This window comes from Gallus gallus, chromosome Z, assembly GCF_016699485.2.
Source record: "Gallus gallus isolate bGalGal1 chromosome Z, bGalGal1.mat.broiler.GRCg7b, whole genome shotgun sequence".
Taxonomy (NCBI): Eukaryota; Metazoa; Chordata; class Aves; order Galliformes; family Phasianidae; genus Gallus; species Gallus gallus.
The window spans coordinates 18790166-18803553 of NC_052572.1; the positions used below are offsets into that span (position 1 = coordinate 18790166).

The 13388-nt window shown below is 37.1% G+C and overlaps 1 protein-coding gene across 13 annotated transcripts in view; it reads right to left on the minus strand.

Annotated features, from left to right (window-relative positions):
• Window positions 1–2063: 2063 nt before the first annotated feature.
• PDE4D (phosphodiesterase 4D) overlaps window positions 2064–13388 on the minus strand; it is a 586915-nt gene continuing 575590 nt past the window's right edge. For all 13 annotated transcript variants that reach the window (XM_040656476.2, XM_040656475.2, XM_004937252.5 and 10 more), the window contains 5 exons: window positions 12534–12633; window positions 8667–8821; window positions 7994–8116; window positions 7306–7488; window positions 2064–6656 (listed from right to left, as the gene is read on the minus strand). In XM_040656476.2, the coding sequence (XP_040512410.1) occupies window positions 6249–6656; window positions 7306–7488; window positions 7994–8116; window positions 8667–8821; window positions 12534–12633 (969 nt within the window). In that variant the 3' untranslated portion in view covers window positions 2064–6248. The remainder of the gene's footprint in view (window positions 6657–7305; window positions 7489–7993; window positions 8117–8666; window positions 8822–12533; window positions 12634–13388) is intronic.

The window sequence follows — 13388 nt, forward strand, 5'->3', positions numbered from 1 at the left end:
AGAAAAAAAAAACAACAGTTGTGTGTCTGGGGAACTGAGATAGAACAAAGCCAAGCTCATTTCCAGCATGTCCACATCCAAGCTACAGGACCACCTTTGATGGGATGAGATGATTTTGTTTCAAACATATTTCTCTCTGCCCAGGTTTTTCTCCAGATTTGTCACTCTGATCTCTGTTCTTTGAACATCGTATTCTACTTTTGCAGATCTCTCAACCAGACTGATGGAGCAAGCTAGACATTTTCTTTACCTTGTAGGCTAAACTGAAGATTTTCATAACATCTGTGACTTTTGTTGCAGCAAACTTTTTTGTTTGCAGCAAACAATGCTGCAGCTATTCAGCCAGTTTCTCTCCCTAGAAAACAGAGAAGTCACTAGTTGAGCAATACATTCAGGTCCCTTAGCCACAGCTGGCTTCTAGGAAGCAGGGGATCCATTTTGCTTATGCTCTTGCCAGTCCATCTGAAGCATTACCATTGCCATACACAAGATCAGAGGCAGTGCTGCCAGGGGGTGAGAGAAGCAGTGGGCTTGCCATGCCAGCGTCAGGCTCCCACCTGCACAAGTGTGCTATACAAGCTCCTGACTGAAGAGGTTTCAATAGCAGGAATTTAGGGTTCCTTCTTCCCCTCCATATAGTGGCCATGATGTATGCATTTTCCTATAGGGGATGCTGGGAATGTGTGAGGATGGGTAAGGCATGGCTGAGGAACACAGCCTGTTTTATCTGCCCTGAAGCACTTGGTGGAGTTCCTTCCTCTTTCCAACCCATACCAACAGCCTCCTCTGCCAACTAAGTGTGGTTCAAATGGAGTCCTAACAGCTGTACTCCTTGCAGACTAACTCCGAATCCAAGGGAGGATCTAAGAGTCTTAAGAACGGGAATAAGATTTTTTTAAATTATTAATTCATAGGTTGCTCTGAAAGTAATGCCTTCCTATTATTTCCATGGAAACTACATCAAAGAGCACAATAACACTATTTGATAGAGAAAATTCTCAGCTATAAAACACTATTTTCCAACACAGCCATCACCATGAGCTATGTGTTTTCATCAGCCATGAACATGAGCCTGCATGCCACACCCATCAAAATCTGCACCAGCAGATGGAATGTTCTATCACTGTTGCCACCACTGAAATGCACCACCCAGTGCCTCACTGCGCTCACCTCCACTGTTTGGGCCCCATAAATGTTCAGCAAGCATCAGTGAATGTCAGTGGGTGCCATTTATTCCACATGGAGGAATTAAACGACAAATGTTTGCTCCATGTGCACTTCCATGTCAGATACCATTTTGTCAGACTGCCCCTTTGCAACCATCTGTCTCATGGCAACAACATGTAACAGGGTACTGGTTGGACCGTTCAACCTCTACTGTCATACCACCACCATCTGCCTCTGACATCGTGGGCCAGCATCATAAAATAGATGCATTACTTTCAGAGCAGCCATTGTATTTTCAATTATGCAAACGATCTCCGCTCCCAAAAATCACTCTGGTCAAGGGAAGGCTTATGAAAACCACTTCAAGAGCATTAAGAGTGATGGCTCTGCAGTATTCCTTCTTCAGGACAAGAGCTGCCATTTATGAAGCTATTTTGAGAAGTCTTTTTATTCATGTAGAGCAGAGATTGTCTGGTCAATATCTAATTACAATATTCTCCTTTTTCTCCTCCCCCCTTACTGCTATCGCAGTGTATTTCTCCTCTAGGCAATCCCTACCCTCCTCACTCCTTTAAAGATGACACTTACTAAATTTTCTTGGGATATGCTTCTGCAACTAAAGTCAATGGCAAAATTTCATGAAAATTGAGATTGAATGCTTTTCTAGACAACTGCATAGCTACTCTTGGGATTGGACTTCAAGAACTACAACATTTGAGTGACTCATCTGATAAACTCCCACATTTATTCTTTATTACCTACCCATAACATAGTATGATAAAGAAAAATACTGTAATACAATTATGGCAAATGCTTTTTCTTGAGATGTCACAGCTATGATATGTGAGAAAAAAAAAATCGAACAAAAACTTGCAAAAGGAAATCAAATACGGTAATTAGGCAGAATCAACACATGCTTTATTTCCATTGCATATAAAAATTTCATATGAAGATATTGATGTACAGTACTATCCCATAGGCTGTAAGAGAGGCTAAGAAACCAGTGAAAGAATTGTCATGTGCAATGTTCACACAAGTTGCCACTCTCAAGACATCCCCAAATTAATAACAAAAAGTTGTTCAGGATTTTTGTTGTTATAGTGTCCCTTTCATATTGTTTAAAACAAAAGCAATCCATTTCCTTTGGGCCAGGGCTGCTAAAATCTACAGTTTGTGTCAAAAAGGAGGCTCTGTTTTCCCCATGGAAAAGAATCTCTCCTTTTAACGAAAGGTCGCATGCTACAGGGGCTGGGCATCACTGGAATGAGGAGAGGTATTTACCTTGCTCTGGCAAATTCATTGCTATCAGTCCTACGCTGTTTGGAGCAACGTGATACTTAAACAGCAAGAGATGCTCAGAGTCCAACCTGCAAACCTAATACTAGTGTTATTAAAAGATCTAGAGGTCTATCATTCTCCTATAGATCTAGTGCATTATGCTATACACACCTGTACAAAGCCTTACATACATCTATACAAAATAAAAGCTTTGGCTGCCTAGGACACTAATATTAGTGTTGGAAAGCATTTCCAAGATTGAAGCTGTCTTTTGTCCTACTTTATTGATTCTGCTTATATAGTGGTAATTTGTGCTACTAAATAAAGAGTATTAGATGACTTAAAAAAAACAAGTGTATGAGCTATCCCCATTTAGTTCCATTTGTTTCATTTGCAACTATGCATTAAAATCAAATGCTTATTAGAGATGCTTTCCAAAGCTCGTTCAGCACAATTCAGTACTGAAATACAGCATCAATGTTTTTTTAGTAGCAAGTAATGGCTGCAATAATCCCTGATGATAGCCTGTAAAAAGATAATCAGAGAGGCAATACAATTATATTGCCAGAAGTCTGGAAAAGCTTCAACTTCCAGCATGTTCATGAATGAAAGCTCTCTGTAGTATCATGCAAACTAGCTCGCACAAGTAACCACATTAGCTAGCAACTAAAAATATGGTAGATATGCCCAGCCCTATCCCCAAAGCTACCTTACTTTCAAATGCAGCAAAACAGAAGAAAATATTGTTTGAAGTTAAGGCACAGCCCTGGGACCAAAGACCTGCAGCTTTTTTTTTGTTTGTTTTTTTAATTTTATTGATATATCTTTATGTATTTTATACTTCTCTTCAATCTTCCATAAACAAGCTCTAAGGTGACACAGAATATATTACAGGAGAAAAAATGTACAAGGACTATGTATACACAATAATCATTCTCTCACCAAGAGTTTCCAAATATAGCAACACCACCCAGACAAGGATGATGTTATAATAAGAACTGATAATTTACAATTAACATTACAGTATGTACATTACAATAAATACACGCTTGTAAACAGAGACAAACAAGACTGTATTACAGGTAAGGTCATTTGGTGAGAAAAATGCATGGCACAAATAAAATAAATAATGCATTTTAAAAGAACTGTCAAAGCTTTCTGTAAAATCCATTTCATTCAAGTTTTTTAAACTTCTGAATGCTGTTTGTTCTATCTATATCCTTTCATTATAATTCTTAACAATGACACAAAACAATTAAAAAGTTCAAACACAGCATTATTGAGTACAGTAACTTGCAAGCTAAAGCGTACTGTTACAAGCAATGTGAATTTTCTTGCCCCCCCTCCCCCCCTGCACTCAATACCCGACTCACGGCATTTTCTTATGGCAAAAATATTTAGAACACATAAAGCCACTTTTATATTGTATTATTTTAAAGCGGTGCGCAATGCTAAAACACACTTTGGCAAAAGAGGAAAAAAAGAAAAGATTGTACAGTGCATTATATCCCCATCTCTAAGAAATGATATCATTTTTCTGTTGTTATGTGATTGTCCATATGTATGGGTATATATCTCACAATATGGTGTTATTCTCTTCATCTGTTTTCAATTTGTGCAGATACAAAACCTTTTCAGGTTTCTACTGGTTATTTTGGAATTTATATTGCTATTCCGTTATTAAAGTTCCAGGCACTCTTGGGGACTGAGAGGACTTTTAGGTGGATCAGGTTCAGGAAGAAATGATGAAGAACAAAAAAGTCAAAACCTGAAAAAAACATGAGTTCTCTTCATTCTCTTTCCTCCTTCAGCATCATCTGTGCTAAAGCCTTGTGAGGGCTAAAGGCAGAGAAAACTTTGACCTGGATAAAGGAGAATGCAAAATACATTTAAATGCTGAACTATTAGCCAATACTTTTTAAACAAGTTCTTATTCTAGATCTCAGACACTTAAAAAAACCAAACCAAACCAAAACAAAAAACCTGTATTTCTATCTTGCAAATTTCCTACAAAGTGAATCTAAATGTGAAATAATTGTTGATAATATTTTCTTTTGTTAAGAAATCATCTTGATACTGTGGGAGTCTGCTCCTTCTCTAGGCAACTCTTTCCCTAGTCAAAACTACAATTTTAATGAAGTGCAAAGCAGTGCAGATGAAATTATTTTGTTTCACGTGACCAAACAGGACAGGAAAATGACAAATATGAGCTCCTAACTCCACTGAGCTTTGCAAATAACAACAGCTTTCAGTACTAATCAGACTTGAAAGTAGGGTTCCCTCAGCACAAGCTCTATACAGAATGAAAAGATCTGAGATTATAATAATGTAGAGTAAACTAACCCTCTTCTCACACTGCACTGCTCATTTACTTAGAAGTATTAACGCAAAAGAGGGATCTGGCTCTTCTGGCAACAAAAACATGAAAACAGTAATGCTAATCATGGTTTCTGTGTTGTATGTATGTCAGAAGTTAGCAAGTGGTTTCACTAGGTAGCTGACAGACAAAAAAAAAAATGAAAAGAGTCTTTTGGAAAGATTACAGTAATGCTTCCATTGCCAAAATAAATACTCCAAACACTGTATTAGCCTGTGCTGACTTAGCAGTCCATAGTTCCCAGGCAAAACAATATCTGAAAATCATTGTTTTGGAGAGACAGAAGAGCAGTCTTCATATCAAAAAGACAATTCATTATCTTTTTACTGGCTCTGCTCCTCTGAATCTTAATCTTAATGGTCCAGCTGGTATCAACAGGACCGCTTTTGGTACTAAGACAGAATTGACAGGATCAGGCCACTATGAGAACAACAGCAAAACTTCCTCTAATATGTTTGAGAACATTATAATGAAAACAACAACAAAAAAATGCCATCATGCTGAATGAGTTTTAGGTAGCATAAAGGATATTCATGGAACTCACTAACATATAAAATAACAGACTTTTACAGCTTAATATTATCATGAAATTCTAAGGTGCAAAATAATAAGGAAAAAAAAAAACCCTAGAAGTATTATCCAGTGTAGCACAGATTTGTACTGAAAACTTGCAAGTTACTCTTTGGAAAAAAAAAATGTGATGAAATCTGAAAGTGTTTTTGTTTAAATATAATACCTCAGTACATTTAATAATAAAAGTAAGCTCTACAAAAGATCACTTTTACATACTATACAAAACACAGAGTTTGGTGCAACCCACCATGTCACACTTTTTTCAGTCACTTATCAGGAAGACTTGAAATTAGAAAATTATGTAATTTCCACAGCTCATCTTCCTATTGGTAACAGATTAATCTTACACAGATTCATATTGTGTCCCATCGTTTATGTGCATTTGTTTTCCAGCAGGAACCTCCATTTATTTTCTGTCTCCTCTGATGATGAACATTATCCAACACTTAGGTTGTGAAGTAAAATAAAATCAAAAACTACCAAAGCATACGAGCATTCAGTTGGCAGGTGGTACTCCTGTGAAAACATTTGCTTTATTTAATCAAATCTGTGAAATGGAGAGCTTATTAAAACGCAGTTTATCAATGTTCTCTCTCCTGCTTTCTGATGCAATGGAGGTGAAGATTCTGGTTACAATATTCCTGAGTGCCAAACTGAGTCACCAAGGTCAGTTTTGATCAACAAACATCCTGGCTGATGACAGTGAGTTGTGATCATGGTGATAGCATATGACATACACTTTAGAAACCATTACCTAATTAAGAAAACAACAACAACAACAACAAAATGGAGAGAGAGAGAGAGAGAAAGAGGAAGGGAGAGGGCATGAAAGAGACAGGATATGTTTTCATTGTTACGTGTCAGGAGAATGGTCTACTACACAAGATTCTGTCTGGTTCTCCTCCTCTTCTACTTCTTCCCCTACTTGCTCATCAAGAGGAATTTCGGTAGATTCTGAATCCTGGGTGCAAAGGGTCTTCGAGTCACTGCAGCTGGTGTCTTCTTCTACTTGACTTCCACTGTCCTTTTCAGTGTCTGACTCACCGTCTTCCTCCAGTGTTAGTTCAAACTGGAATTTTTCAGTCTGGCCCTGTCTACCCTCTTCCTGATCATCAGGTGCAGGAGAGGGACTCTGAGGGATTGTGCTCTGGTACCATTCTCGATTGTCCTCCAGTGTATCTAAGATATCCTGGGCATCCGGGTGAACAAGATCTGCCCATGTCTCCCACAGAGGATGAACAATGTAGTCAATAAAGCCCACCTGTTTCAAGTAATACAAAATCAGGATGAGATCTTTTTCACAAAGAAAGAAAAAACCTATGCATATAAGTCACAGTCATTTAATCTACTTACTGCACAGAAGCTTTGGATATTTATGCAGTAAAAAATAAACAGAGCATAATGTCTGAGAAAGATAACTCTAGTAAGAGACACTAGACACAGTGCTCTTAAGGTGTCTGAAAGTAACCCATGCTGTTCTATGCAGAGAACAGGGTCTTTTGGCACTTCAGATGCCTCATTCAGAACACTGGATAAGGACTTGGAAAGGATTTGTTTTCACAGTGATTATTCTTTGCAAACAATTCCACTGCATCTAGCAAGCCAGCTGTTTTATCTTTAATTCTGCTTTTGGAAGAGATCCTAAATGAGCAGCTATAAAATATTCTTTACTGAAGCCAGTGATTCATTGCAGATCACAACAGTGATGGAATTCCTTCAGCAAGCACACTGCTATGCACTGTTTTCACAGTAAGAACCTCAGCTCCCCTCGCTTGCTACACAGGAGCTGAATTCATTAACTGGGGAGGGGGGGGGGGGGGGGAGTGGGAAGAAATACTGTATTCAGAAATATATCAAAATATAAAGAATGGCTCTGGATATTCTTTTCCCAAGAATACCAAATCAATTACCTGTGATTTTTCTACAGATGCATTGTGCTTATCACACATGGGACTTATCTCCATTCCTCTCTCTCTTTCCCGATCTCCTTGGCGGAAGAATTCTTCCATTATTCTGTCTGTCCATTGGCGGTAGAGATGGAGTGGCTTGGTTGGATTGCTGAGATCTGCACAGTGCACCATATTCTGAAGAACCTAAAATAGATTGAACACCTGCCGTGTTATTACACTGAAGAAAAACAGTTTCTTTTCCATTTACACATTTGGTGGCTGTGAAGCAGAATCATGAAAGTACATGTAGTGCAAGATTTACTCTGAACAGCAAAACTTAGTATTTGGGTGTTTTTCACACTTGCAGTAATAGCTATGAATTACCTTACTTCTGCTGCTTCTGCCTATCTAGGAGACAGAAAATATTTCAGAGAAAGACCAATGAGATGCTGATAATTTGAATGATAGAGCAAAACCAAAAGCAGTCCAGAAGTACTTTTCCACCTTATCACTCTCCCAAAGAATCACTCAGTACGTAATGGAATATGTCACATGTATGAAACACGTTAAGTCAAAAGAGGGAAAAGAATGAGTCACAAAATGTGTGAAAATGAACAGCTGATCTAACCCATGCTAGGCGTTTGGTAGGTAAAAGTTATTAATTAACAGAAGTTAATACAAATGACCATTTGAATAAGAGTTTCCTTACCTGAATCCTATCTGAATAGTTATCAAGAAGTAGGACACCAGAACTTGTCACTTTTTTGGTTTCAACCATAGTTTTTAAATCAGCCAAAAGATTCATATGCTTAGACATGTCTGTAGCAAGGACCTTGAAAGAAACAATAAATGAGAAAGAAAGGATAAATGAATATTAGGTAAATTATTCTACTGACTTAAAAAAAAAAAAAAAAAACCTTTGGATGCAGCAACAAACTGTTGTCAGGGAAAAAATATAACTTCTGTATCTGAATCTGAATATGCTACAGAAGTCTGAGTCCCATTGTGCCATTAGTGTCCAAATGTTTTTATTTTGATTGCTTTAAGAATGAATAAGAATGAAAAGAATAAGTTCATCATCATCAATTCAGTAGAAAATTTCTAACTGTGATGATAGCAGACTTAGACATCAACAAGAAAACAGCTCGGACCAGGACTGTGTACCTTCTAAAAAGGTAGAGTCAGTAATTCAAATTGAAAAGAACTCATTGCTTATGTTTGGACAATACAGAATAAAACTTCAAATTTTTATTTCATTGATGATGGATCTAACAACATATAATTTATCATAAAATGATGCTGTGCTTTATCATAAAATGATGCTGTGCTTTATCATTTATTTCACTGGCCCTAAGGAAAAGGGACTCTAAAGTAGAACTCACAATGTCAATGACCATTTTCCTCAATGATTGCCTCTGCTTTTTGGTCAAATTCTGGAAAATGTCACAATTTTCCTCCTGTAGCAGCTTGAAACCCACAGCTAAGTGATGATTCTCCAGTACTGATGAGTCATTGTACATCAAGGCAAGTTCAGAATCTGCAATAACAGTCACAGGGCAGAACGTTACTAAAATCTTTATTTTCACTAAATCCCCTATGATTTTTCAAACTCATTACATTCCTAACAAGATTTACAGATGAGCTTTCAGTAACAGACTTCCTGTACTTCCCACAGGACCAAAACTTACAGAATTAACCGAACATCTTAACAAATCAAGGAAAAGTATACTGGAAAAAAGCCAGCTTTGCAGTGCAGTGTGCTGGAGTAGTGAGTTAAACAACACTAGGAAATTTTTTTTCAGAATACCTTTTCATATATGCATGAAATCATATGGAAATTATTATACAAAAATGCACAAACTAAAAGACATTCTAATGCTTTTTTCTTCTTGTCCTGTCCTTGTTGCCACCAGGCCCGCTGAAATGCAATTATTTAAGTGAAGTTTTATCTATCAATTACTCAGATCTGGGAATACACAGCTGAAGCTTTGCTGCAGATCAAGCAGAGAGCATGCTTCTTGGTTTCCAGTGTACTTCATCAGTTATCTAAGGCACTCAGATAAGTAGGCCTAGGGGTCATTAGTCTGTAGGACGTCTGTAGAGGAGGCTCGTAGGACAGTCATACATTTCTGTGTGGTTTGAAAATGCAAGCAGCAGCACTGTCTACTGTCTCATACTTGAGTATGATTAACTCCTGATGTCAAAATGCTGCTGTCTCCAACAAAAGTGTTCTTCAGTCAGTCACTCCACATAGTTGCAGGAGTAAGTGGAGCTCATACCCCTTCTTAACAATGCCTGTACTGAGGTACATACGTACAGTCTGAACAGTCAGCTTTGACAAATAAAGGCAGTTAAGGCAATTTTCTACACAGATTTAGATTTCACACAGGGACACCACACAGCCAGCTTGCATTTGTTTTAAGACACAGCTTGAAAATGAATCTGTCATCAAAAATACATAGTTTTTATACAATTGTGCTTGTGAAGTGCTGACATGAATTTCCATTTCTTACAGTTGTTCTATCTGAAATCTAACCATATGCAAGTCTTTTCTAAACCTTGCCCTCTTTATCTTCCTTTATCGCAGCTTTGTTTCAAAATTCCTCTGGCTCAAAGGGGTGCCTATAAAAGCCCTGCTCTTCAGATTTCATTAGACTCATTATGTATTCTCCTGCTGTCTTCCTTGCTTGTCCTGAACCTATTGATCTTGTAAATTGGGAAAATCTTCCTCTACCTTTTCTTATCTTGATGGTAACAAAAATGTAATAGCAAAAGGAAAAAGAAAGCAAATTTGTCAAATTACATCTCTTTCACAGAATATTTATAGAGCTTGCCTACTTGTCATTTTTTCTTACAAAGAAGACAGGTAGTGGTTTATTTTCCTTTCAAATAGCATCCTGAAAAGCTGCTCTAACTGCAAAACGTTCAACATTGCTGAACTACTTCAGAAGGGCTGGAATTACAGACTGAGCTAAAACATGATAAACTACATAATGGAGTTGGAAATGGAAGAAAGTTCCTCTTGGTAAACTCTGTAGCACACTATAAGCTTCAAGACTATTTGTCTGAAAGGACAAGCTTAAAATGATCCAATAGATATCCACCTTGACACTAATACAATCCATATTTCTTTATATTTTAATGGTATTTCTGAGGGATCATATTTTTGGACAACTTTGTAAACAGACTTTAAATTCTGAAAAACGGAAATAATGCTTAGAAATATCACATATAAATAAAGAATAACATGAAATATGGAAATAAACACATACTTTAGGTAACCGAAGATCTATTATGCTTCTTTGAGTGTATTTGTACAATTCTTAGTGAAATGCTAATACTTGATAAGTTTCACTGGAAAACCTAAAACTAAGTGGAAGAAAATCATCTTCTGGAGGTTTGGGAAATCTCAGATTTGAGAAATTTTGCATGTGTGTAATCCATATGGTCACTGATTCTCAAGCTCGCACTGAAAACATTAGAAGATACTTAAAGAAACCTAAATTACATGGTCTTTGTCTGTCTCTGTTCCTATGGTTTCTTCTTCATACACGTAACAACTCAAGTGACAAAAATCCCTTTGTTTCTTTTGAGCTTGGCAACAGTACTTCCAGCTGGTGACACTACTTGTTTCACATAAAAGCCTTCTCTATCAAAAGCTGGACTAAGATGAACAGGACATTCCTTTTATGCAGCTAAATCAAAATTGCTGCTAACTCAGCTGAATTTCAACCATCTGCCTAAAGGTGAGTTTTACACAGTAATTCTGGTCCCTCCATCTAGCCATTCTTGCTGCTATACAGGCAACTCAGTGCTTTCTGCAGAGCACCCCAGAGCCACCAGTATATCCTGATATTCAATTTCTATTTAAAAAAAAAGCAAAAACAAACTTTATTTACATATGCCAATTTTTAAGAATTTGGACCTCATACAGTTTCATGCACAATGCTTGATTTACTACATTTCTGCACCACACTGCTGAACTGCACTTGTTACCAACATAGAGACCTCCTCCACCTTGTAGATTAGTCACCAAATTGAATTTCACTACAGGGTAGCCCTCAGGCCATCTGGGCAATTAAATTAGATGCAGGCTAGACTGGAGGTCTTATCTGAATCTACAGCAGCAATGAGTCAGAACAGGATCTCCCTTCTTCAAACTATACTGCTGATATGTGGTCATACTATTTTAGTACCAGAGGAACAGATTCACCCATGTGCCTAAACGACAGTGCCTATGAATGTGCAAACCCCATGGGTAAAATACACAACCCTATAACGTTTTCATTTATGTAGCTTTTTGTTCTTATGTGCCTGGATTTTTAGTATTATTTCAAATTTTGTACTTCCAGGTCAGTAGAAGGAGAAAACAAAGGATGTCAAAAGAAATAATATTTTAAGGTGGAACTTGCACTGACCTACAGTGTAGCACCCACACTGTAATCAAAGCAAATTACACTGTGGCGAGAAGCCATTCAGTAAATGTGCCGCTGCTGTACTCAATGAGACTCACAGTGCTTTTCAAGAAGATAAAAGAGAGGAAGTAGGTCATGCAGTGCTGCACAGAACAGCCATGAAGAATGCAGAACAAGTACAATGGGTTTCAAATTTGGAGATGGCATTAGGGTCTCACTTCATTAGTTTGTTTTCCTCCATACATGGAGTGCAATCTAGACACATAAAGAAGAGATTTGCTACAGTTTGCAGGGGTAGGCCGAGAAAATTCAGTCCGAGTGTCGTGACTATGCCAAGATGAGAAAACAAGTACAGCAGCCGGGGAGAGGCAGAGATGGGCTTGCTGATTTGTTTTCAAAAAAGAAATTTATTTTCTATATTTCTTAGAAAAAGTATGGCTATCCTTGGTCATAATGTATGATTCCAACATTTAAACATTAACCTTTTTTTTTTTTTTTTTTTGGTATTTTATCTAATCTTCCCTTATTTTCTACAATTTTATCTAATTAATTTAAACCAACTAACTAACTTCCAGGAAAGAGACAATATCCAATACACTGAAACAGTGCCAGAATTATAGTTCATGTCTTATTAATTCTTGCTAGTGGGTACTGCGCGTATATTATTTGTGACAGATAATCCAAAATAATATCCAGTTTTAAATACAAACATCTACATGTTTAATGAGGGAAGGTACAGATGCAAACAGACAAGGAATGAATTGCATATTTTTCAGGTGCTAAGTGCAGATTTTGCAGCAAATTCTTGAGAAAACCACTGAACATGAAACTTACTTGTGTTGATAAGAAACTGGTTCGAAACCCCAGGATGGTCTACATCATGTATTGCACTGGCAAAAATTGCTGCAAGAATCTCCAAGTCAGTGAACACTGCCTAGAAAACCATGAAAGAGAAATGACAATCACTAATAAATGAAAAACTGCTTTTAGCTAAAAAAAAATAAAAATAAAAAAAACTTGATTTTGAATGCAGATCAGAGTGAGCAAGCAAAACACATTTGAAATGCAATGGGAATCCCAATATATTTTACATATAGGTTACTAAAACCTTTTGTAAATCATCAGTCATATAGAACTCCATAAATATTTCAAGGTTGGCCAAAGTATAACTATCCTTACTTCACACTGACAGCTTCACTAAATTCAATAACTGAAGTGTTTCTCAGCTTCAGTCTGCAAATAAATCCATGTTTATTAGATCACTAATTACAGATTTAGATTTCTGACTTATAGTAGAAATTCAAGTTAAAAATTCCAGCCTGTGTTACACATACAACACATAGTCCTGCATTTGTAGAAAGAACATCTCCTCAATGATGTGAGAAGAAATGGTGATAGACTACAAAATATCTTACTTAACATCTACTGATTTTTATTCCATATGAGATTATTAGGAAGGTAGGAAGTGAGAACTGCAAGGGACCCATTATGTCACTGAGCCCAGTCTACTGCTTTCACAAGCTTTTAAGTTATATAATGGCTTTCATAACTGATCAACAACATTGAAATACATAGGTCAGCAATGGCATGTTACTTCTGAAAGCTTCTGAGAGCACGGCCATCAAAACTAGCTGATTAATAATAATAAGACAAACAAACAACAACGACAAAAGACTTAAGAAAGCACCT